General features: G+C 49.1%; 2 protein-coding genes across 2 annotated transcripts in view; both read left to right on the forward strand.

The window, feature by feature from the left end:
• The first annotated feature begins 7,752 nt into the window (after positions 1-7,752).
• DDO (D-aspartate oxidase) lies at positions 7,753-13,487 on the forward strand. Its single transcript, XM_009896435.2, has 4 exons — positions 7,753-7,950; positions 8,146-8,254; positions 9,034-9,210; positions 12,054-13,487. The coding sequence occupies exons 1-4, from the start codon at positions 7,779-7,781 to the stop codon at positions 12,619-12,621; spliced, it is 1,026 nt and encodes a 341-aa protein (XP_009894737.2). The 5' UTR covers positions 7,753-7,778; the 3' UTR covers positions 12,622-13,487.
• Positions 13,488-19,679: 6,192 nt separating this feature from the next.
• The window catches only part of METTL24 (methyltransferase like 24), a 44,556-nt gene continuing 38,230 nt past the window's right edge, over positions 19,680-26,005 (forward strand). The window contains exon 1 of the mRNA XM_054174127.1: positions 19,680-20,044. Coding sequence (XP_054030102.1) covers positions 19,754-20,044 — 291 coding nt within the window. The 5' untranslated portion in view covers positions 19,680-19,753. The remainder of the gene's footprint in view (positions 20,045-26,005) is intronic.

Raw genomic sequence — 26,005 nt, forward strand, 5'->3', positions numbered from 1 at the left:
ATATCTGCACAGTCATATTGGTTTCAATGACCAGAATAATGGTTTACATCCCCCTGTAAAAGATTTTGTCTTTCACTGCACTGTCCTAAAGTGTCAAGCAGCATTTTCATCCTGGTATTAGGGTTAGTCTGTGAGGACTAACATGCTTCAAAGCACGCAAGAATTAGCAAGTTTTAAGTCCAAGGAATTTGTGTGATAAACACACAGAAAGCAGAAAGGAGTCTCTATGCTCCTTTCAATTCTGTGGGTGTTCCAGTATTTGCAGAGAAAACCTCCAAAGAGAACTGCATAGAATAGTGTGGCTTCTGTCCAGGCACATGAGTTCAGCAGGAGCATGTGCTCAACCTTCCCCGCGTGAGTAATCACATCATTATTCAGAATGAAAGTCTGAAAGCAGACTTTGATGACTAAAGATAAGATTACTCACATGCTGTGGTTTTCTGTTTTGCTGAAGAGCAGACCCAGTATTCTTCCACTGCTCTCAGATCCCACCCTGTGCTTCCCAGAGCAGAGTAACTCTCCTTATCTGCAAGATCTGCTGCCAGGCCCTGCATGCCCTGCCTCAAACAGGGGTTTAACCATGTTAAAAGAGAAAACACCATGCAATACACCTAACAAGGAATTAAACTGGTGGTGTCTGGCATTACAACCACCCTCCCCACACACAGAGCTCCAAGTGACTGCATTCTTTCAGGGTTCTTTCACACTACTACTCCTTCCTCGTCTAAAGCTCCTTAGCCTGCTGGGAACAGTACAGTCTATTTCTAACAAGATACTACATAGTAAATTATTTCTTCCCCTCCCCCCCAATTTCCTTACTTGCCAAATAACTGGTGGTTACCTTTCTAAGTACAGACAATGCATGTTCTGTACTCCTTTGACTCGAGGAATCCAGGACCTGGTCATCTGTAATCAGTATACATAAGACAAAGGCCAAAAACCCCAAGAAACAAAACTTTAAATGCACAATGAGACTGAGCAACTCCTCCAGGCTGAAATTGAGTGATGACTCTAAAAGACAATGTGGCTTGATGGCTTTTAACTTCAAAAGCCCATTTTTCCTATCACTAAAGTCAGTTGGTATTTGGCTTTTGATTCAAATGAGACCTGAATTTCTTTGAACTAATGATGTTAATTTTTTTCCCCCTGGAAATAAAATGTTTATTGGTCTACAGGTACATCTTTTGTGCTTCTGTATACAAACAGCTTAGAGAATGCCTTGGGCTATCCTATTCTTCAACCTGAAATCTGTAAGGAAGGCAACAGCATATATCTCTATGTCTCTAGGATCTCTGTTTGCTTGGTTTTCCCATATGGGCACTAATATGTTTAGCATTAGTCATACATTTTAAGTGTGGCATAGACAGGGTGAGTTGATTTCTTGTTCTAATATATTCTGAGATTATCTAAATCCTTTTGCCAGAACACACTGAGTTTGAGGACAAATACTTCTGTTCCTGTGAGGTGTATTTCCTCTCATTGCTCATAAAAGTAATTATTTTGTCATGGTTTCTTATCCCAGTCCTTAGGTTCTTCTATCTTTGTATTTGCCATCTCCATCTTAGTCCAAATTCATTGTGCTGATCAGTGTCTTGGGAGTTGCATCATGGCTTTAGGAGATACTGGCTTAGAATCCTTATCTGTCTGTCTTAATTGCTGGTCACTTGCACAACATCAAATGGTTCTGTCCTAAATTTGGTATCATATTGCATTAGAGACTGTTGTAGTTTGCTAACTGTGACTTCCTCATGCAGGAACTGGAATGAGCAGACAGGGCAAGGAAACTGAGAGTGGCAGCAATTTATAGCCCTGTTCCCTTCTCCCCTTAACCCTTCTCAGGAAGCTATTTGTTTTCCCCTTTCCTCAAATCTTCCTTAATCTTCCCTTAAATAAGTGCAAATTTCTCAATTTTCCCATGCATATTTTATCAATCTGATGTTTCCTGAGCAGGTTACACCCATCACTTGGCTTCAGCATTCATCATTTTAGTGGCTTTATGTGTGCTTGCCAGATGATTTAGGTTCCTCCCTGAAAGTAACCAGAGTGAATGGCTCAAATATTTGTTTGCTAAGGCTGGAAAGTTTGAACCACCCCTGATGCAGTGGTAGCAAGAGCACTGAGCTCCATCAAGCTGAGAAAAATCAAGAATGATGTACCTCACAGGGGGAAGTACCCTGGTTTTAATGTGACTGATCTATAGAAATGATTGCAAGAGAGGCTTGGACAAAACCAGATCTTTCAGAGCAGGTTTATGAGTAACCAGAAGTAATGAGGAATACCTCATTTAGTGACAACCCAGCTCTTCCCCCCTCTGCATTGCTGTCTAACAGACATTTGGATGCTGCTCAGGTGTTTGTTGCAGATGAGTAAGAGCAAGCCACGGAGTGCTCACAGGCATCTAGTTATTAGTGTTGCCTCATAAGGTTCTGTGTGGAGAGGAACTGACTTGCATGGGAATTAGAAGAGAAACACTTAGAGGTGATCCCTGGGAAGATTCCACAGTCTCAATGTCAGTGATGAGAATGAAAAGCAGTTTTGAGAGAGGTGATCGTGAACACAGCAAAAGAACCAGGGATAAGAGGCCAATCCCTCAGTACATGTTTTTCACAAAGCTTTTTCCAGTGGGAATGTCAATGGTGCTGGTACCCTCCTGATACTGAGAGAATTCCCTGGGAAGTAAGTAAATAACACAGGGAAACAGCAAAATGAGCAGCACCTAAACCCCTCTGCTGAAAGGGTAACTTCCCAAGGCTACTGATGTTTGACTTCATATCCTCCTTAGGATCGTAAACAGGCCAGCACAGTGTTTACAGAGGACATCTCTGCTTATAGTCACTGCTCTGTACACAAAGCAAAGGGAACGCTGAGAGCAAAGGAAACACTTAGGCAGTGTTCCGGGTGGGTTAGTGGTGAGCTGGGATGCCCCTGCCAGTCATTGTTCAGACACAGCTCCAACTACCATCAGGGCTGTGTTTGTTCTGTGCCAGAAGGCTGGCACACTCCTCCTGAGTGACTCAGGCAGAGGATACAATAGCCACACACAACTGTTACACAGAGTTTGTCAGGAGTGCTCTCGAAAGACAAACAGGTGAATGTTGCACTCGGAATATGTTTTGCCAATCGTTTGTTAGTTCCAGACGACACAATACATGAAATACACCTACACAAACAAACATCCACAGGGGTCGTTAGGAGTGGGGCTGTTACGCCCAGCTTCTGGTCTGTCCTTGTGCCTTTCCCCATCTTGCATGAAAGAGCACCAACGTCTGCAGCAAAAAACTTCTCAGGTCTGAAGGCCTCGGTACTGATCTTCATTAGTGAGGGCTCTGGGGAATAGACCACAGAGTCTTCATATTCTGCTGTGCATTGCAGGGAAGAAAAACAATGGCAGCATTGGAGAGTTGAAATTGTTTCTCCTTGTGGACACCTGCATGGATAAACAAACATTTGGGGGGGGGAAGTTGTAAATCTAGGTTACACAGAAAAGGACAAAGCAAGCTTTTTCTTCATCCTAAAATAGGATGTACCTTAGTTAGGGGCTCTTCAGTAAGACACACAGTGTTCACTGTTCCAAAACACTTTAGCCTGTGGAAGAGGAAGAGTTTCTTAATGAAATTACTGTAAGAGAGGGTGTCCCAAACCAGCTTGCATTTCTTGAGTCTCTCTCTCTCAGGAAAAGACACACTGGGAATGTCCTGAAACGCTGAGCCTTGCACAAATATCCAACACAGAAGATTTCAATCTAAGTCACTGAAATTTTGCAAAGTTATAAACAACAAGCAGTAGAATCTTGGGAGGAGAAACAGCAGGCAAGTTTTATCTTAGCTGGCACTGCAACCTCTGTTTATATCTGAAGGATCTTTTCCCTAGGTGAAAGGATCCTCTCCAAGGCTGTTGCAGACACTCTGCAATGACTTAGAATAGTGCACATTTTACAAGCAATACACCAAGTCCATCAACCATTTCATTTCTAAGCAAGCAAACCTTCTCTGTTCCTCTGCTTCCTTCCATGTCTTATTCAATACCCTATTTTTAGAACTCTCAGAAAAATCAGCCTATTATTCCTTGTTCCTTTCACTATTAAATGGGGGGGGGGGAAGTACACTAAAAATGATGCATCTAAAAAGGTCAGTGGTTACAAATGTGCAATATATCCTGCCTTTAGTTTTACCAAGTAAGAACACAGCTAGTCTAGGAGACAGGAACAGCTGGCTGTGTGTTCTGCTTGCTGTTGCTGTATGCACTGGGGCCCTTCAGTACTGTATCTAAAATGTCTATGTAGGAAAGGCACCTGCTTGGAAGAGAAAATAGTGTTCCACAGAGCTGGAGGGAATGGTCTGCTAACAACAATCAAGGGACAAACTCAGGTCATCAAGTTGGCCAAAATATCCTGCCCATGGTAAATGGCCCAGAGTCACAGAATCACCAAGGTTGGAAGAGACCTCAAAGATCATCAAGTGCAACCTGTCACCACAGACCTCATGACTAAACCATGGCACCAAGTGCCGCGTCCAATCCCCTCTTGAACACTTCCAGGGATGGGGACTCCACCACCTCCCTGGGCAGCACATTCCCGTGGCTAACAACTCTCTCAGTGAAGAACTTTCTCCTCACCTCCAGCCTAATCTTCCCCTGGTGCAGCTTGAGACTGTGTCCTCTTGTTCTGGTGCTGGTTGCCTGGAAGAAGAGACCAACCCCCTCCTGGCTAAACCTCCCTTCAGGTAATTGTAGACAGCAACAAGGTCTCCCCTGAGCCTCCTCTTCTCCAGGCTGAACAACCCCAGCTCCCTCAGCCTCTCCTCACAGGGCTGTGCTCAAGGCCTCTCCCCAGCCTCGTTGCCCTTCTCTGGACACATTCAAGAGTCTCAATGTCCCTCTTAAACTGAGGGGCCCAGAACTGGACACAGGACTCAAGGTATGGCCTAACCAGTGCAGAGTACAGGGGCACAATGACTTCCCTGCTCCTGCTGGCCCCACTATTCTTGAGTCAAGAAACCCAGCTACAGGGTCCCATCCTGGTGATGCTGCAGACAGGTTGGTTTGGTCAAGCTTGTGTTTTGCAGCTGGGGAAAGAAAAAAAAGGTTCATGCAGACAATCCTGCTGGCTGTGTTTGCCGGGTATTTGCAACGTAGAGGATTTTCTCCTCCCCTCCACCCCGGGATGACCACGGATACACCGTGTTCCTGCCGCCCTGGCTGCCAGCCCAGCTGCTCAAGCGCCGCGGCACTCTTAAGGCAGCTGCACCGACTTCGAAAAACATAATTAATTGCTTGTTAAGGCGGGTGGGGGTGTGTGAGAGCAAAACAAACAAAAACCCAACCAAAGCAAACAAACAAACAAAAACCCCCCGAACCAATATATTCTTTACAGGGCAGCGGGGCCCCTGGGTCCTCCTCTAATCAAAGATGAAAGTTGGGAGCAGCGGCGCAGGGCAGCGCACACGGGCAGCCAGAGCTCTCTCTCCCGGGACTGCTGCCAGCGCCGGAGGCCGCCTCTGTCCGGGACAAACGGCCGCTTCATTAGCGGAGGGACGGGGGCTGCCCGCTCGGGAAGCAGCCCCGGGCGAAGCGAGCCCCGGCCCCGCCAGCGCACCCCAGCTTCCCGGGACTGTGGCACCTCCAGGCAGCCCCGGGGGCCTCGTCCTCCTCCTCACCTCCAGGTATTGCCTTCTCTCCCTGCTTGTTTGTTTTGTTTGGACCGTACTTCGCAGTCGAAGAGGGAGTGAGAGCTGCTGGGTGCCACAGCCCTTTCGCTGCCGAGGGCGGGGGAAGGCGACCGCGGGGAGCTGAGCGCCGCCCTGGGGACTTTCCACAGGGCACAAAGCAGCTCTGGAAGCTCAGGCAGGGAGCGGCGGAGCCCACACACCGAGCGGTGTTTGCAGTGCATGCGGGCGGCTGGCACGGCCGCTTGGGGCGGTGAGCCACGGGGTTTGGCCGGGTGTGTGAGATCCTCCCTGCTCAAGCTCACCTTGGCCTTTCAAATCCTCATCTTCTCCCTGCTCCCCACCCCACACACAGAGGCAATAGGCTCAACAGTCCTCACCCTGCAGGGGACAAGGGCCACAGTCCTCTCCAGTTTAGGAGGAAAGGGGAAGCAGCACTCGAGGTGTAGGTGCTGTAGGTGGAGGTTACTAGCGCTAGTGACTGATAGATTAGGTATAACCTACCAACCTTTAGGAGGTATTTCCTGTGCATGCTTGTGCTAAAAGCTATCTGGTAGTCTTGGGGTCTCCTGTGAAGTCTGTCAGTGGTGCTATATATTGCAGAAGGCTGAGGGGATCCCAAGGAACCTCCAGAGTCTCTTGTTTGGTCTTCTTCCTGTGGCAGGGCCTGAAAGTACGTCTCACAGAGCAGCCCAAGTGACAAGAAAGGGACTGGGACAGAGTCAAAAGGTCAAAATCAGGTCCCCCTCTGCAGCAAACCCCCCAGAAACGAATCAAGCTTCATGAACTACCCTTAGCAAAACTCCTCTCTGGGGTCAAGTGAAGGGAAGCAGCATGGAGGGTGCTTGTAAACTGGGGAAGTGAATAAATAGAAGTGTAATCTGCAAAAAAAGGAAAGGATAAAATGCTCCAGGTCAGGCACAGATGGGGATGGTGGCTGCAGTCCCCCCCGAGGAGGAGGAACTCCTTGGCAGCTCAGAAAAGCTGGAGCCTTTGCTCCCTGGTACTGCAGGCGTCAGGTGATCCAGAAGAATGTTTCAGCATTTAAATATGGTGAGAGTTAGTTTGGAAAAACAAAACAAACCCCACACACCCCCCACAGGGCTTGTAACAGGGTTTGGTTTTCTTTAGTTAGTTCCTGTTGATCAATTTCCTGGTCACTTCCAGTTGGGCTTTTTCAGCTGTTCCTTTGGGCAGTAAATGTGCTGAGTCAGCTGGGTTGTGACACAGGCAAGGAGCAGCCAGCTGCAGGGAAGCACACACATGGAGCTGGGCCACAGGGAGAAAAGGGCAGGGCAAGGGGCCATGCCTGTAAGAGATATGCCAAAGCCGTAGTGCTCTGCAGCTTTTCCAGCTGGGAGATGCCCTTTTCCCAGAGCCTAAGGAGCAAGCTGGAAGGACCATGGGCCAAGAGGCTGTGGCTGCAGCTTGCAGAGGGTGTGCAATGTTCCTCTGTGTGTGTGCGTGTAATCAGTGTGTTTATCCATATTGATCAGTTGTCCCCTTCTAGGATGACATTAAAGCTGAAGATTAGTGGCACTCAGTGGTGGTGCACAGCTATAAGGCAAGAAAGAACACAGACATAGAATCATAGAATTGTTAGGGTGGGAAGGACCCTCAAGGATCATCTATTTCCACCCCCCCCTCCATGGGCAGGGACACCTCACACTAGATCAGGTTGCTCAGAGCCACATCCAGCCTGGCTGCAAAAACCTCCGGGGATGAGGCTTCTACCACCTCCCTGGGCAACCTGTGCCAGTGTTTCATCTGGCATACTGTGTCCTGAGCTGCAGGGGGTGGAAGATTGAGTCACATCACAAAAACGTTGCAGTATTTGTTCTGGCCTGATAGGAGCAGGAGGGGCACTGGGATGGGCAGCCAGGTGACTATCAACCAGGAGCTAACAAGGCAGAGGGAGGCAAACACACAGGCTCCTGGGGACACTGTGTGCTGCCAGGAGAGTGTGGCAGCCTTGGATGCCCATGAATCTGTCCAAGGCCATGCTGGCAGGTAGAGGGGCCCAGGATGGATGTCCAGCAGGGGTGTTGGTGATGTGGGTTCTGTTGTTTCCAAATGCAGGCAGGTAACTCTCTCCTCTGACTCTGCACCCTGGAGATGGCGGCGCCCAAGGTGGCAGTGGTCGGCGCGGGAGTCATCGGCCTGTCCACAGCACTCTGCATAGTGGAGGCTTGCCCCAGCTGCTCTGTGGCTGTCCTCTCAGAGCAGTTCAGCCCCAACACAACGAGTGATGTTGCAGCTGGGATGCTCATCCCTCACGCCTACCCAGGTGCGTGCAACCTGCCGTGGCATCGCCCGTGGCACCTCCTGCGGCTGCATGCCTCTGTGCAGCAGTACACAGAGGTTCAGGACAAAAAGTGCCATGACCTGTGCTCCCCATCTGTCTTGTCTCCTCCACACTAGCTTGTGTGCTTCTCTTCCTTGCACTGCTGCTCTCTGCATGTCTGATTTTGTTCCCCTGCAGGCACACCAATCCACGTGCAGAAGCGGTGGTTCAAAGAGACCTTTGCTTACCTTTTTGCCATCTGCAACTCAGCAGAGGCATCAGAGGCTGGCATTCACATGGTCTCTGGGTAAGAATGGCCCCTGGGGCAGCTGTTGGTATGTTTGTTCTGTGTGGTGGAGCAGGCAGAAGGGGTTTTCCATGTGGAGTTCAGGGTTATTCCCTTCATGGAGGAGCTCTTATTACCATATTCCCAAGACAGTGCATTGCAGCTGTTCAGGTGTGATGCATTTTCAAGCAGAATTCCTACAGAGGTGTGCACAGAGAGACCATCCAAGACTGGCCAGCACCAACATTTTCCATACTGTCACCCACCAGTTGCTTGCAGCAATGGTGGTGGTCTTAGGGCTGGGACTGTAGGATCCTCAGCAGCTAGGTAAAGGGATACGGACTGGGGAGTGTGTTAGGAGTGTTTTGTGCTGCTTATTATGTACACAGACATTCACCTCTTGGGAATGTAGAGGCCAGGCACGCTGTAGCTTCATGGGATACCCAAAAACTTGTGACCAGGTGTGCAAGTGGCCCTGTATGAAAATCCAGCCAGGGTGGCTGCAGCCATAGTGGGGACACTGTGTGAGGGGGCGTTGTAGTTCTGCAGCTGGAAGTGCGTATAGCTGTAGTTTACTGTAGTATAGCTGAAAGAACTTCAGTTTATTTACCCCAGTGTGTCCCCCTCAAGCTTGGCTCTGGCAGCCCTCTGCCAGTTTGTCAAGGCTGGCAGCAATGTTTCCCTGTTGCCCTTAGCCTTGCAGAGCCACGCTGATGAGTGGGAACAGCTTCCTGGACTGCTGGGTTTGTGCCACGGCACACAACATGCTATGTTCTGCAGCTTTTTCTGTGTCTTCCTAGGTGGCAGATCTTTACAAACACTCCCAGGGAAGAGTCACCTTTCTGGTCAGATGTTGTCCTGGGATTTCGACCCATGTCCGAAGCAGAGCTCCAGAAGTTTCCACAGCACCGCTTTGGTCAGGCTTTTACCACACTGAAGTGTGACTGTCCACCCTACCTGCTGTGGCTGGAGAAAAGGTTGGTTTTGCTACAGGCTGGGCACTCAGAGAAGCCCATGCAGGGGGCCTGGAGGTGAGCCCTAGGACTGCTGGAGAAGCTTAGGTTTGAACAAAACAGGGAAGGGGCTGTTTCTCACAGGGGAAACACAGCAAGCTCTCCCCTGGGGAGAAGCACAAGAAATAAATACCCAGTTTTTCCAAAACCTGGAAAGCCCCACTTATGTCCACTTTTTCTAGCACTGTGGCTCTGCAGTGGGGCTTAGAGTGGCAACACCTCTAGGCATAAGACTGGCATAGCCACAGAGGCCACGCTTTGCCAGGCAGACCTTGAAGGTACATTGGGAACCTGCCATGTCCAGGAGGGGGTTGGTCTCTTCCCCCAGGCAATCAGCACCAGAACAAGAGGACACAGTCTCAAGCTGTGCCAGGGGAGGTTTAGGCTGGATGTTAGGAAGAAGTTCTTCACAGAAAGAGAGATTGGCTATTGGGATGTGCTGCCCAGGGAGGTGGTGGAGTCCCCATCCCTGGAGGTGTTCAAGAGGGGATTGGATGTGGCACTTGAAGCCATGGTTTAGTTAGTCAAGAGGTGTTGGGTGAGAGGTTGGACTTGATGACCTCTGAGGTCTTTTCCAACCTTGCTGATTCTATGATTCTGTGATTCTAAAATGTGTGGGTACTCCTCCTTTGCCAACTTCCCATGTAATATCCCTCTGCTCTTGAAGGGCACCAACCCCTGGGACGAGAGCATGCCTGGGAATACGTCTGATCTGTGAAAGCTTTGCACTTAAGAACTGGTCAACAATTGGCAATTGGAGTAATTTCTTAATCCAGTCAGGAGAAAAAAGGTCAAATAGCATCATCTCAGTACAAAGCTTTTGGAAGTGTTTGCCTGCACGAGGCAGGGGCTGCACTCACTCTGAGGAGTTGTGGCTTCAGAGTTCATGCCTGGATTGAGTTGAACATCAGAAAGTTTGCCAACTTCCAGCTGCCCACCAAAATGTGTGGATTTTGGAGAACTGTAGGAGAGTCAGGGTGCAGGCCTACAGAGGTTCTGCCAGCTGGGATATAACATTTAATCCAGTTAAGTGGGAAGTCAGCTGTCTCTGCTTGAGAGAAAGCAATAGCTGCAAGCTGATTTCAGGTTAAGTGGAGAGATGTGCACTGACACCATGGTACAAATTGTCAGCTGGTGGCTTGGATGCCTTTCATCTTGCTGCAGAACTGCAAAGAACCATTCCTTGTCTCAGCAGCCAGCCAGGCTGGGAGCACTCCAGTGGCACCAGTGCCATGTTAGACCTGTGCTGTCTCCTTGGTGCACATGCTCTGTCATGTTTCATTGCCTAGCTGAATGGGAAACTCCTGCTGGAGCACAATGAAGTTGTACAACCTATTTAGTGTCTGCCATGCCATCCCTGCTCTCTCCTTTTTCCTGCTGCAGCCTTCTTGTTTCTCAGAGGATGTAGTTTAATCAGATGATCAAGCTCGCTCTTTCTTTTCTCTCTGGTGGTGAGAAGTGAGAGCATATTAAACATGTAACTACTTCTCAACTCCCTAGTGACCTGAGCAGTATTTATAGACCATTCTCCTGGCAGTCCACCAGGTAAATTGGTTTTGTGCCCACCTTGCTGGTCCAAAATGGACTTTGGGATGGTTTTCCTGCTTGCTTGCTCGCTCGACTTCAGGAGTTTTCCTCAGGTTTTTTTATTGGTGTGTTTTTGATGGCATGATGGCAGAGTCTCAGTTACAGTGCTTATGATGAGCTCTCCCAGCCATCTGCCCAGCCAAAGCTGCTGCATGAGACCTCCCCTCTTTTTGCCCCAGCCAGCCTCAATGTCTTGCTGCACCCGAACTCCAGTCCCCAGAGCACCAGCTGTGTCCTAGATCCTCAGCACACTCCCTCCTTTATGGGAAACCACTGCCTTTGTAGCAGTGTTGATCACTTTGCCAGCTGCCAGCATATTGCAAAGGACAGGATTTCCCACTTAGTGCATCATCATCATCATCATCATCACAGATCTATCTCCTCGTTTACTCATGCTAAAACAGCCACTAAAGACTCAGCACCTGGATCCAGCTGGCAGCATGCAGTGACTCCACCTCATGCCACTGTTTGTTTTTCAAGGGAGAGGGGCTTCAAGCTTTAGGCAAGTTCAGGTTGGCATTTAGCTTGAAGTTTAGCTCAAAGACAAACCTCAAGAAAGGTGAATTTTGCTGAAGGGCAGACATGGATGTACGGTGCTCTGAGCTGTCCTGGTTGATTCAAGGCTGCTGCTCTTGAAAGGTGTGGGTCTCCTGGGGGGCCCATGCCACATCTGCCCAGCCTGCAGGGACACCTTGGGTACCTCAGGGCTTTGTACATGATACTAGATTGCTAGGTGGCTCCTGGTACTGGAGGGTGAGTTGGAGATGAATGTGATGGTGTAGTACACGAAGAAGAGTGCAGTACAACAGCACTGTCAAGTTAAGTTGGGGAATAAATCTGATATTTTTCAGCTTGCTTGGGCTGTTACAGCTTGGTATGTGCTAGAAATGAATCAGTGAGACCTTAGAGGTCCTTCCCAACTGAAACAAGTCTATGATTCTACGAGGACCTGCTTGCCTGCCTGCCTAGGTGCTTATGCCAGACCCTTCTCTAACACAGATCAACTTGCTGTACCTTTTTCAGCCCAAACAAGCTTAAAAAACCCACCAGCTGTCATGAGACCAAATCACAACCAGAACCCCCATGGCATTGCCTCTGCTGTTGTTGAGTCGTGATCGGCATGTTAAAGACAACCAAATCACATTAACTTAATGTGCCTTGAGGGTTTAGGGGTTTGGTTTCTGCCTCACTTCTGCAGGTTTGGGTTTGTTTGTTTGCAGGTTGAAAGCAGCTGGAGTCCAGATGTACACCAGAAAAGTTTCAGACCTGTGGGAGCTGCACAGCGAGTACGACGTCATCGTCAACTGTGCAGGCATTGGAGCTCACCAGCTGGTGGGGGATGAGAAGCTCTTCCCTGTCAGGGGTCAAGTACTGAAGGTTCATGCACCTTGGGTCAAGAACTTCATCCGGGATGGGGATGGCTCCACTTACATCTACCCAGGGATACACAGGGTAACCCTAGGGGGAACCAGGGAAAAGGACAACTGGAGTCTCGCCCCTGACCCTCGCACTACCAAAGACATCTTCGACAGATGCTGCTCCCTTGAGCCCTCGCTGCAGGGAGCTCAGGATGTCAAGGTGAAGGTGGGCCTGAGGCCATCCAGGCAGAGTGTGAGACTCAACAGAGAGGTCTTGAGGCAAGGAGGAGTTAAGCTCCTGGTGGTCCACAACTATGGGCATGGGGCAGGTGGCTTTTCGATGCACTGGGGCACAGCCCAAGAGGCTGCTCGCCTGGTGGGAGAGTGCATTGCTGTTCTGCAAGGCTCCTCATCAAGGGCCAAGCTTTGAATCCTAGGGGCTCTTTTTCCATTTAGAACAGGCTAGTGTTGCATTTCCAAGTAGCAGCTTTGGACTTTTTATTGGGTAGCAGGAACCTAAGATAACAGCTTCTGCCATTACAGATGCTCAGTGGTATCTCAGCTGGCTTCTGCCACCTTAGAAAGGCATGATGGAAGGAGCAGAACTGCACACAGTACTCATGATGGGGGGGTAAACCTTGTAGTTAAGTGATGACATCTCTCTTCCCTTCCTTATTTTCTTATCTTAAATTGCTTTATAATCAGTAACAAGCTTTTAACTGACATTTGAACAGAAATTCCTAATCCCAAGTCATCTGTCCTGAAGGGTACCAGCTGGTTCAAAGCATCAGAAGAACACTGGCACAGGGGAGAGGATTAACAGTGGAAGGTCATGAAACCTCCACAACTTCCCATGCTGATGAGAGGTGCATTTAAAGAAAGACTCAGCTGTCACCTGTGCAAAGTATTTGATCCTTGTGCCATTTTCTCCCATATGTGTGCAGACAAAACTGGCCCTAGCGGAGCCATTCCCTCTGTACCAGCACTTTCTGATCTACAGTGAGCCAGGACACAACCCTGGCAGATGGCAGTCAGCAGGGCAGGGAACTTCAAAGGGGTAATTGTGGCATAGACAGGGAACTATTACACTCTGAGCCATTTGCATCGGTCCTTGAGACTGCAGACAGCAGAGGGGCTGCATGGCAGATTTTTAGCGATTGAGCACAAAAACAGTTTTGTGCAGCAGGGAATGTTGCTGATTTTCATTGCAGAAACAAAGCTGTGAAGACACCTTGTCCTGATCCAGGCTTTTGCCCCTATTTAAAACAAATTTGTCCAATTCCTGAAAAGAAAAAGGACAAAAAGCACCAGGAAAATTGGCATTCACTACAATTCTTTCCCAGTCGGAATTCTGTTTGAGATTAAACTTCCTTGTGATACATTCGAGTTAATTTGGAATAAATGCAGTAATTAGAGAGAAAATCATGGCCTGGACTGACATCTGTATTGTTTTCACAACTGTCTTCTGTCTGTGTTGCTGTGAGGTTTGGCTTTCTCCTGCTTCATTCCCGGGCTCCCACCAGAGGGGGATGTTGGATCGAGCAGTCCCTGCAGGAACCCCACACGCTCTGTCTCCAGGAGCAACTGCAGCGATGCTAACTCAGTCAACTCCCACACACTTAGAAGGCTTGGAGGACTTGGGTGCTGCTGTAGGGGCTTAAAACAATCGCCAATCAGTAAGAGAGCTGCAAAAAGTCATGGGGAATGTTTAAAAAGGAAAAAAAAAGGCATGTTGAGGAAATAGCTTCTGGTGTGCTGCTACCTTCACAGTTCTGTGGTTAATAAATAATCCTAGACAAAGTTGTTGCTATAGCAGCACTTCCCTGAGCTTTTCCCCCCACCAAAAGACTGGAGGGGAAAGCACTGTTTTGGATAACCAAGTGTCTTCAGATCCCCAAGCTGCAGGGACTTGGGACTCCCCCATCCCCTTGAGCTGTGCCTGGGACTGATAGTTCACAGGGGATCCCTGCAGAGCTACAGCCTGGACCATGAGCCCACTGCTTGTCCTGGCTCCTGGCAAGGCCACTCACCACTCTGGGTGCCTCAGGTCTTAGAAACCATCACTAGTTTAAGGCTGATCTGAAATGGTTTGTCCCTCTGGGAATCTTCTCCCCACATGTCTGTTTTTGTCAATGAAGAAGTCATGGTTAGGTATTTAGGAGAAGGAAAAGTGGGCATGAGGAAAACTAAGCCTTAATGAGGAAAGGGAGCAGCTGGGGAGAAAAGAAAGCAGGAAAAAAACTTCCCTGAAAGTGAAAAGCTTCATGAAAATGGTATTTCAAGGGAAGTTTCAAGGGAAGCTTTGCCCTGAGTTTTGTTTTGCTTCCTTTGAGACTGTCTCACACCTCTGATGGCTGCCAGGACTAGGAGGTTGCCATCCTCATGTTGCTTTGTTCCTCCTCATGTCCTTTATTTACCATGGGACAATGGATTCCTTGCACTGCCAGAAGCATGCACCATGTGCTTCTGTCACTGTCACCTGTGCTGCTTTTTATTTAACCTCTTCAAAGCCTCATTTAACCAGCTCATGTTCAAGCCCTGCATTAGCCTTTACTTACATTTATGAGCCAGATAGGCTAGGGGAAGCTTGTTTATTTTCTGTGTCACCAGAGAGTTAAGCAACCAAGCCAGCTGCAGGTGTTTCTGAAGCACCTGCATGGGCACCTCCAGTCGGTATTTTGGTCTGGAAAACAATCCTTCCACCAAGGAATGCACTGGAGCCATGGAGGGAGCCTCATTCTTGATTTTCTCATTGCCAAATGAGTGCAGGTTTGGGCTTCAGGGAGATGAAGCCTCTCCCTGCATGCCTTGGAGCTTGGTGAGCTGCTTGCTGGTAGGACAGCTCATCTCCTTTGAGCATTCAAGGAACTGGATTTGGACTTCTCCATCCCATAGTGCTGAGACAGGGGCTACAAGAGGAGCAATCACTCTGGTAGGTATGCTCTGAAAGAAAAAGCTCCTTTCCTTTTTTTTTGGGGGGGAAGAAAGGAGCTCAGGCATGTGAAGTCCTGGCAAAGGCTCCAAGGAACAACCTCCTTCTCCACAGAGGTAAAGTGTAATTAAAGCCCTTCAGAAGCACTGGCTGCCCAGCTTCTGGAAATCCTTTGGTGGGCAAGGGCTGTGCCTGTTTTCTGTGGGGTGAGCACATCTGCATGATGTCAGCACTCCAGAAATAATCATGGGGGGAACTGCCATGGAGATCTGCAGCAGGATAATTGACTCAAACAGAAGGATAAATAGCTTTTTTTCCCTGGCATTTAATGGGCCTCTTAAGTGAATGGCAATAAGCTCTATGCGAACAGATGTTTTCCCTCCCTTTTTTCATCCTTTTGCATCTTACCCATAATTATGCACTAAAATCTTCTTGTCTGGGTTGCTGAGAGCAATTTTGCTGCTGTTTGTCTCTGCAGTGCAAGACTGAAGACTTCAGCACAAAGGCTGAGGGAAAAGCCTGCAGCTCCTAGAGGATGCTGTGGCTGTACATCAGTGGTGTTATATCAATGTCTTGTTAAGCTTGAGTGAGGAGTTAGAGGGGAAAATTTACCTCTTCCAGCTGCTGCTCTGCAAGTCCCAGTGCTGGGTCTCTCCCTGCTCCAGCCAGGAGATTCAGCACACTCCTGGTTTCAGACATTGATTCAGCTATGGCTTTGCCTTTGCCTCGTGGGGGAGCTAAGTGTCCCCTGAGACAGTCCTCCCTGCTCTCTGCCACCTCTGCAATGCTGACTGGACTGTGAGGAGATGGAAGGGCAGTTTTCCCTCTCTACCCTGTGGCTTTGCTTCCAGCCTTGCCACCAGGACAGCAGCAGACACCATGCAGGCTCTGAAAAGAACCTTTATGCTTTCAGGAGTGTATGCTCCTGACAGCACAGAGGAATTACCTTGATCCTGAAGAAATTCAAAGGGTTGCCTTCCTAACAGCCTGCAAGCGAGGCAGGAGCTGGAGCACAACTGTAAGCATTAGCTTGGCTGAGGTTTTATTGCATGGAGTGATGCCTGTAGAAGCATCTGCATCTTCACACTCCCACTCTGTCCTTACCAGAGCATCTTTGAAGCATCTGACTGGCCTCTGCTGTCCATGACTGTGGCTGAGGATGAAGGCAGACACACTGTGAGAAGACCTGCACTGAAAGGAAGCCCCCTGCAGTAACACCTAATTTATATTCAAACTCTCAGCTGTGGAGATTATCCTGCTTTGAATCAGTACCAGTATCTCAGTGCCACTGATGGCACACATCTATGTGGCACTGAGGGCAAACTGCCTTGGAAGAAGCCTGCGGGAAGAGCACAGAGTTCTGTCCTCACCGTCTGGTCCCAGCCAGGTTGCTTGGCTGCAGGGGAGCTGTGGCATGTTTTCTGCTAAGGGCAAGGCCATCTCTCTCCTCCCAGTTGGGATTCTTTTAAAGACATTTCAGATGTAACCAGTTGGAGGAGATGATTGGCTGGCCTGGTAACAGTTCAGAAAAGCAACCTTTTTGTTACAGGTAAAGACAACGATGTTGAGCCTGGTGCCCTGCACAAATGGGACAGTTTTCAGACATGAGGGTGAGACTTTTTGGTATTAAATGTGGATCCATACAGTTAAATTGGCCTGCATGCTGGCCTGGGATATTTTTGCACACCTCCTATCCTATAAAACCTGCTTTTCACCTCTTGGCTCCTTCACAGAATCACCAAAATTGGAAGAGACCTCAAAGATCACCAAGTCCAACCTGTCACCACAGACCTCATGACTAAACCATGGCACCAAGTGCCACGTCCAATCCCCTCTTGAACACCTCCAGGGATGGTGACTCCACCACCTCCCTGGGCAGCACATTCCAATGGCTAACAACTCTCTCAGTGAAGGCCTTTCTTCTCACCTCCAGCCTAAACTTCCCCTGGCACAGCTTGAGACTGTGTCCTCTTGTTCTCATGCTGGTTGCCAGGACTGCTGCCAGCCACTCAGCTTTTGTTTGATCCTATTGCCTTTAATGAGGCATAAACTAACTCCACAGACACATGCCAGTGTATCAAACAACACTGTGAGACAGGCTGTAGGAAAAGTGCACAGGGCATTAATTATGGTCTTAGTTTGTTTGTGAAACTGCTGCCTGGAGAGGTTGCTGCTGTTGTTCTCAGTAGCTCCAGTGCTCTGGCTTGCATCCCTTCTCCCCTTGGAGAGCTCTTTTCTCCAAGTGCTTGCAGGTGAAAGTCATTCTCCATGATCAAATTGTGGCACCTGCTTGATGACTCCGGTGCCATTGCCATCCCCTGGATAAATATTTGGCATTTGTACTGCACTGTGTAAAGCCATTAAAAACATGTAATAAAAAGGCATATAGAACTTCTTAAAGCCATAATTATTACTCCAGCTGTGATGGTTCATAGAATTCTGAGCATTATAGATTAAGCCCTTTGCCAGATTACATTTTTGTACTGAGAGACGTTCATCCTCGAGCTCAGAAGTGTGAAAATGTCAGTAAAATTGATTATATCAAAACAAAAAGAGGGGGGGGGAGGAGGGAAAGCTGAGCTCAAAGTAGCAACAAGGTAACAGCAGTGTGTAGTAGAAATGCAGGGCAATTTTTAAGCAAACCCAGACATCTGTCTGGGATTACAGCATAGACACAGGGGAAATATGGGCAGCAAACTAACATCACCAAAATCTCTGTGCAGTAGCACAGGAGCCACATCTGAGCCATCACTCCTTAATTCCTGCAAACTGGAGATTTTTTTTGAGTGGTGATACCCGTTTTCAGGTTTCATGCTAATATCTGTTCAATGAAATCCCCAGCCCCTCCTTTAAGAAGCAGGCAGAATTTTGTTTGTGCAGAATGATCAGACGGTTTAGTGAGAGGCAGCCCATAAAATCACTGTTGCTCTTCGCCAGGCGTGAAACACAGCTGCTGGAGGCAACACGGTTGTGTTTGTGGGTACCACAAAAATCAGGGTTAAATCAATCAAGGTAAGGCCCAGGGATAGCAGAGAGCTGCAGAGCATCCTCTGCTGAAGGGCTGTCTCATTCCTCTTCTCTCTCCCACAGTGAATGCATGTGCACAGGTACAGGTATGTCTGCGTACAAATGCACAGGCGCGTGACTCAGAGGTAAATCTTCATCTGTAATCCTCACTCCAGGCCATTAATTGTCAACTATCTCTTTCATCACGTTCAGAGCACGCCAGGCTCTGGTGTTTGAGTGGCTCTGCAGCCGGAGGGAAAAGGCAGCTTCTGCCCGTGCCTCGCTGAGAACAGCAAGATCCATCTTGTGTTAAGCTGCCTAAATAGCCCACGAGTTCAAGGAGAGCTGATGGGAGACTGCATGAACATATTTCTTTTTCAGCTGTTATCTTCAAACCTACCAGTGGCGAGCCGAGAAGTGGTTTTAATGACCCAGGCAGCGGAGCTCTATCCTTGGCAGCTGCTCAGGCAGGTATTTCTCAGCAGTGGTTAAGTGAGTAACAGACCAATGCGGCCAATTTACTGCTCAGTTGCTAACAGAGAGGTTCTTTTCCTGAGTTTTCAGTGGCATTTAAGGCACAGGAAGGACTGTACCTTCCTTGCAGAGATACTGGCCTCAGGGAAGTCTGTCACTTAGTGCATGGAAAACTACTTGCAGGGTTTGGATATGGTGCACTTGGTGCCCCTGCCCGTGGCAGGGAGGTTGGAGTAGATGATCTCTAAGGTCCCTGCCAGCCTAAGCCACGCTGTGATACGACTTGGCACTGCCGAGTTACTGGCTGGACTTGATGGTCTTGGAGGCCTTTTCCAACCTTAATGGCTCTATGGTTCTATGATTTCTAACTGCACTTTTAAGGAACAGAAGTGAGACTGGGCTTGCACCAAAGCTATCACTGAAAGGTCACCAGGGGAGCTATAAACATTTCATTCCTTGTTCCTCAGAGGTCTGGCAGAACTTTGGCATGTAAATGTACAAGGCAATAAAACAGGCCTGGACCAGAGCTCTGAATTCTGCAGACTGAGAACTGGAGGCACACGCATCTTCTGTGGGGAAGGACAGACTGTGCTTGTCTTCAAGTAGCTTTTAAAATGACCTAATGAAAGTTTCTAACACAATACACTCCAATACTGCCGGCCAAAATCGTACTACAAAATCCTTAGTACCGAGGTTGTTTTTAACTGTCAGCATCTGGTCAATTACGGAGTGCAAAGTCCTAATAACATAGAAGTTTGTGTTTGTATGGTGATGGAGAAAGAGGCACAAGGTAATGCACCTCCAGACCATACTGACGGGCTGATAGAACAGTTTGGGGGGGAAGTTTTTGCAACAGAAGCCGTCTGAAGTTCTTCCCCAGACAGAGTGGGTCTGGATGCGTGCAACAGTGACAGCGGCCGGCCCCACGCTCCTGCCCGGGCACCGACGACCGCCCTGACGGCCGGCCGAAACCGGACACCTCCTGCGCCCCGGAGCCTCCCTCCGGGCCGGGGCAGGGGCAGCTGCATCCCGGCCCCACCCCGGCCGGCCCCGCTCGGGGCGGGGTCTTCCCAAGTTTCGGCGGCAGCCGCGGGGCCGGTCCTGCCGGCGGCATGAAGCCTGCGGCGGGGCGAAGCGAGCCCCCATCGCCATGGCCAAGGAGCGGCCGCTCTGGCGGCGCCTGACCTTCCGCCTCTGCTTGCTCTCGGCCGCGCTCGTCCTCTGCCTGCAGCTGGGTGTGAGGCGAACCTGGTGTCCGGAGGAGAAGCCGCCGGTGGCGGAGGCAGCGGCGGGGCGGGCGGCTCCGCTGTCCCGCGGCACGGAGCAGCAGCCGCCGCCGCCGGCGGGCAGGCGGCGAGTCACCTACGTACGGAACGGGCGGCGGGGCAGCGCTGCGCCCCGCTGCTGCTCCCCGCAGCTCCCCGGGGGCCGCCGCAGGAAGGTAGGGCAGGCTCGGGGGGCTGCCCCAGAGGCGGGGCTGAGGGTGACGGGGCTCCAGCGGTCTTAGGGTGTCCCCGAGAGGGGTGGGCTGGGGGATACCCGAGCGCAGGAGCCCCGCCTCGCAGAGGTGGTCTCGTCCCGGTGCTGTCCTCTCAAGTATGGGGTGATAATGCAAGACGAAACAGCCTCAGCCTGCATGACAGGAGGTTTAGGTCGGACATTAGGAAAAGCTTCACCAAAAGGTTTGCCAAGCCTTGGAACAGGCTGCCCAGGGAAAGGGGGGAGTCCCCATCCCTGAAGGTATTTAAAAATATGGCTTAGTACATGGTTTAGTGGTATCTTCAATCAAAACTGTCCTGTGATTCTGTATCTGTGTTCTACATCTGCGTTCTATATCTGCCTGTATTTGAGATGATTATTCTGTGAAGCGTTACTGGCACCGGAGAGGTGACTGGAGCGTACTGCTGAGGTGCTGTGATGGAGGCTTTCTAGGAAGGTGTCCTGCGGTCAATAGAGTTTTGGAGCAGAGCTGTGCAGTTGCAGGACAGGTAGGAGTGTGCTCCTGTGGAGCTGAACCTAGGTCAGACCTCGTTTTGGAGAGGAGACTGTGACACAGGACACAAAGTCACCAGGCTTGCTTGACAGGTTGAAACACCCCCAATGGGAGCAAGCTTAGGAATAGTCACAGAATCACGCAGCGTGATGGGGGTTAGAAGGGACCGCTGAAGATCATCTAGTTCAACACCCCTGCGTAAATCACCCAGGAATTCATCCAGGCGGGTGTGGAATGCCTCCAGAGTCCTTGGCCCTTGGTATTCGGGGCAAGGAAATGCCATTTCGTTTGCTGAAGGACATCAAGAAATGTTTCTCAGACGTGGTCTGCATGAGAATGAATGAGTTAATGAGTTGGTAAATGAACCTGTAATTACGTTCAGATGTGGTAATGATTGTAAAGCCCTTGGAGAGGTGAGGACCGTCATTAGCGCCTAGCGTTTAGCCGTGCGCGGAGGTGGGGAAGGCGCTGCCGGGCGGTGGGCGCCGGCTGCTGCCACCGGGCTGCTCCTTCCGGGCTACCCCAGCCGTCCCCCTGCCTCCGCTTTGTCTCTGCCGCGATGAGGACACTGTTGTCGCATACTTCTTCAGCATAACGACTGTGGCATCCTAGTGTGCTGTGGTGTTGATACCATGTTGAGGCATCTCGATCTCGCAGCGCCAAATTCGTTGTCAGTGCCACGTTGCTTGGTTCTTTTAAAGCCCCAGCTTTGAAGGGATTGCAATCATGGGAGAATCCCAGCGTTCACAGGGCAAAACCAAAACGGCAATCGCGTGGATTCAGGCGTTTTCTTGAAAACGTGTGCTCTGGCATCAAAAACCAGGAGGCAAAAGTAAAGCGTGTCCTAAGTACGTAATTATTTTGGAGGAAATCCTAGTGGAGAAGTAGCACCAGGAGAGGCTGCTCAGCGTGCCAGAGAAGGAGCAGTGCCTTGTGGTGCTGAAGAGCTGGAGGCTCTGGAAAGCTTACAAGACGTTTTAGCGTGTCTCCAGGTGAAGTGTGTGAAACATCAGTGCTGTGGTTTGTGGTGGTGGGCATGTTGATGCTGCGGTGTCCTTTGAATCCCGCTAATTAAACCAAGCAAAACACTTTGGTAAATACAGGGAGGGGCTGCTGGGTGGAGATTGAGACAATGAAGTGTCTTCCATCTTCAACTATTTGACTTCATGCTAAAAAAAAAAATCAGCTTGAAGTGAAGATAAAGCTTTAGAGAGAGAGGGGCAGAAATTCTGGGAATTACTGATTTTGAAATAGAGTTGTTAAATAAAAACCAAGTGGGGAAAGGGGGACAATGGCTTTAAGTAGAAAGAGAGTAGATTTAGATTTGATATAAGGAAGAAGCTCTTCATTGTGAGGGTGGTGAGACACTGGAACAGGATGGCCAGAGAAGTTTGGGTTGTTCCTTCTTTTGTCTGTCCATAAACCATTGCCAGTCCATTCTGAAGCCTGCAGAGACTCTCAGGTGTGAGCTTTTTCCCTGATGGAGGTGGTGGTGTGGGAGTGTGTTGCAGTGGATGAGACAGCAGGGTGGCAGGAATGGAAAATCAGCCAGGCCATAACTTTGGTCTTTTTCCCTAGTGCTGCATGGCTGTGACTGTGCTCGCACTTATGTCACTGAATTAGTGCAGAAGCCTGATGAACAGAGTGTTTCCATAGATCAAGCTGAATATCCTACTTTGTGACTGCATAAAAAATGAATTGCAGAAACACACAAGGAAACTCTTGGATGCCTGCTCTGAATCCCTCTAAAAGTTTCCTTCAGCAGAGTTGGGTAATTTCTTTCCCCAGCTCAGCTGCACTCTAACACACTAACAGCACCAAAAGGGTCAAAAAATACCCAGACAGGATGGGAAAGATGGAGACTCCTCCATCAGTGGCCTTTGGGTCCTCAGGGAACTGCCTGTACAGTTTTCTGTGCCTTTTCTGATCCTTGGTAGAACTCTGCCAGGAGAGAGAGTGGCTGTGCAGCAGATGGGAGGGTTTGACCACCAAGGTTACAAGTGCCTGTTTGCGCCTTAAGATGCATGAGTAGAAAATGCTAGCTGAAGGCATCAGGGAATAAAGTAATTTAGCTGTGTGACAGCTCTGGGAGCTGCTGGAGCTGCCTGTTCTGGTGCTTTGGGGAGCTGTGTTGCTCCCAGCTGGTTTGCTCCTTGTGGAGCCTACCAAAGAGCAGATGCTCCTGCTCTTGCTGACAAATAATAAACAAAGCTGGGCTTTGAGAGGATACCATGGTCATGAGAAGAATGGGAAGAGTTACATGATGTGAAGCAAAAGGAAGTTTCTAATCCCAAACATTTGTGTTTTGGTGGGAGTGCTTAAAACTGTGTGGCTACTAACAAAATGCCCAACTGTTTATAAACTGTGACCCCAAGCTTTGGTTGTGTTAAGCAGTGATCTGGTAACCTGCAGCAGGTGCAAACTCCAGCTGGATGGAAGCACAACAGTTCTGCCACCTGCACCTGCTCTCGCCATAGGGACTAGCTAGGTCTGCATCCAGAGAGTGCTGCAGGCACATGAGGTGTGTTTTAAAATGTCATTGCAGGGTCTGATGGAGGAAAAGATGGGGGGAGGGGGGAGGAAAGGCAACAAAACAACCAACCAAAAATGTGTTGCACATGGAATTTGAAATAACAGTGAATCCTGACCAGAATGATTGCAATAGCAAGGTTGTGTTGGCTCTCCTGCTCTGAAAAGGGGAGGAGCCCTCTCCAAGAGTCTGGTTAAGCAACACTGGAGCTCTTTGCCTTCTGGGCAGATTTATTGCCATGGAGGAGGAGGGAAAAAAGGTTATGCATGAAGGAAAACAAAGCCAGTGTTAGCCTGGGTGAGTGTTTTAAGTTCCTGCAGTTGTGCTTGCTGGTCTGTCCTGAAAACTGAGGTCTGTCTTGCTTTCAGCTGTGCTGTGCTTTGGAGATCTGGAAGGCAGGCTTGGAGAACCGCTGAAGGCTGCTAAGGCTGCTGCCACAGGTGTGTCTTCTGAAGATATGCCTGGTGGAAGACAATGGCTAAATTTCATTTGAAAAGCACAATATCAGCTGGAAATCACTTTGTTGTCGTGGCTGCCCAGAGGTGGGAAGGTGGCACGCTGCTGCAGTTACCCTGATGTTGTTTTGGATGCTCTTTGCCCTCCTGCCTAGGGCTATACAAATATTTGCCTTCAGTGTTTAAATGCTAAGAGGTAGATTCTGCTGCTGGGGCCTGTTTATGTTTTGTCTGCAATTATATTTTGAAACGTGAAGTGTCGCTGCCAGAAGAATCTCATGAGATTATAGTTTTGTAGGAGATGCTTACACTTGTATACCTTTGTGCTTTCACTCTGGATAAATACAGACAAACTGCCTTTTGCTTGTTGGTTTTTCTTTAAACAGGAGCTATTTCTGCTGCTGCTTCCCTGCAGTAGTGGTTGATAACAAGTCTGATCTTCAATGCAGTTGGAATCTGCAAATTATTTTGGAGCGAGATCATTGCCAAACAATTCTTTCACATAATTTCAGTTCATGACATGGCAGGCTCAAAACCAGCCCCATGTATAGAATCATGCAATTGTTGGGGTTGGAAGGGATCATCCAGTCCCAACCCCCCTGCCATGAGCAGGGACACCACACTGGATCACATTGCTTGGAGTTACATCCAGCTTGGCCTTAAAAACCTCCAGGGATGAGGCTTCCACCACCTCCCTGGGCAGCCTGTTCCAGTGTCTCACTGCCCTCATGGGGAAGAACTTCTTCCTAACATCCAATCTGAATCTACCCATTTCTAGTTTTGCTCCACTCCCCCCAGTCCTTTCACTCCCTGACACCCTAAAAAGTCCCTCCCCAGCTTTCTTGTAGCCCCCTTCAGATACTGGAAGGCCACAGTTAGGTCTCCTTGGAGCCTTCTCTTCTCCACACTGAACAGCCCCAACTCCCTCAGTCTGTCCTCATAGGAGAGGTGCTCCATCCCTCTGCTCCTCCTCGTGGCCCTTCTCTGGACACCTTCCAGCACCTCCAGATCCTTGCTGCACTAGGGGCTCCAGAGCTAGGGGTGCAGTGCTGCAGGTGGGCTCTCACCAGAGCGGTGTAGTTTTAACATTGCTGCTAAGATTTTACTGATCTTTCACATGTTGATTTTGAAATGGCTTCTGTTCATGGCAGTGATCCGTGGAGCTCATGCAGAGAGTCCTTTTTAATTCTTCTGCAAATCTGGTCGAAACAAAAAAATAACAGTATCAGACATCCCCCATTGCCTGTTTGTGTGGATGGTGTTTCCAAACTCACTTCACATCTCTGAAAATCTGGTAAGCTTTAAATCCCATGATGTAATAGCTGGATTTGGGCTTAACTTTTATACCACTTTATTCATGATGTATGCCTGGAGCAATGTTTCAACATTACAGCAAAGTTTAATGTGACAGGGCTTTGGATCCTGTGCAGCAAGTTGCATCAGGCTGTGTCTAAAGGAGCAGAGCTGGCCAGGCTGAGCTGTTGGGGCAGCAGCATGGGTTTAAGGCAGCCTTTTGGATCTCCTTATGTATTTAAATCCAGAGATGATCCCAGTCACCTCACCTGTGTCCCAGGCATGACAGGCTTTAGAGTGTGCAGCACTGTTCTCTAAATGCTGCAGTGAGTAGCAGGTAGCTCTGGATGTGATGCAGAGGGGTGCAGCACTGAGGAGCTGGATGCTGATTGTTCATTTGAGTGTCCTTGCTTCTAGGCATCTCCTTTAAAAACAGGTAGACAGACTGGAGAGAGTCTGAGTGGGAGGGAAAAGGCACTAAGAGGTGCAGGGAAAGCCTGGCAGAACTGGTACTTGTTTTGGACAGGGAAAAGTAGGTTTTGAGAGGAATGTGCCAAGACTCTTCCAACTAAAATAGAATCTTTTTGGAAGGACATAATGACCAATTGCTCCCTAGGTCCACTGCAAGTAGGACAAGAAGTAGCTGGCACAATTTTTGAGGCAAGATCTTAGGAAAATCTTTTAACTCTGAAGCTGTGTAAGCAGCATAAAGACTCCCTAAAAAACTTTGGGTATCTACAGAGGGAAGGTGTAGGTGTCCTTGTGGTGCTTCAGGGCAGGGAGGTAGAGTCAGTCAGCCTCCTGAGGTCCCTCTGCCTACACTTACACCACTCCCCCCTGCTATTAGAGGGGCAGTCTGGCAGGTATGATGTGATTAGCCAAACTGGAATTGAGCCTGAACAATCATCTAATGTCAGCATAATAAAAAGAGGTAATGTGGTCTTTAAAGGCTATACCTGATCCTTGTTTTACCTCAATACCTCCCTGGAGAGACCAGATCCCACATCACCATAATTGTCCAGGGAGGAAGGAACACTACTCAACCCCTTTTTCCCCCTCCAGCACTTGGGGGGTCTCTTACCAAATATAAACTGGCCCAAATTTGCTTAGCTTGTAAGATAAGCCCAAGGT

The sequence above is a fragment of the Dryobates pubescens genome, chromosome 28 (assembly GCF_014839835.1).
Source record: "Dryobates pubescens isolate bDryPub1 chromosome 28, bDryPub1.pri, whole genome shotgun sequence".
In the NCBI taxonomy this organism is placed as follows: Eukaryota; Metazoa; Chordata; class Aves; order Piciformes; family Picidae; genus Dryobates; species Dryobates pubescens.

Coding starts and splice junctions, on each gene's coding strand:
- DDO (XM_009896435.2), top strand. CDS start 7,779: ATGGCGGCGCCCAAGGTGGCAGTGGTCGGCGCGGGAGTCATCGGCCTG. Junction 7,951..8,145: donor CATCCCTCACGCCTACCCAG/GTGCGTGCAACC, acceptor GTTCCCCTGCAG/GCACACCAATCCACGTGCAG. Junction 8,255..9,033: donor GGCATTCACATGGTCTCTGG/GTAAGAATGGCC, acceptor GTGTCTTCCTAG/GTGGCAGATCTTTACAAACA.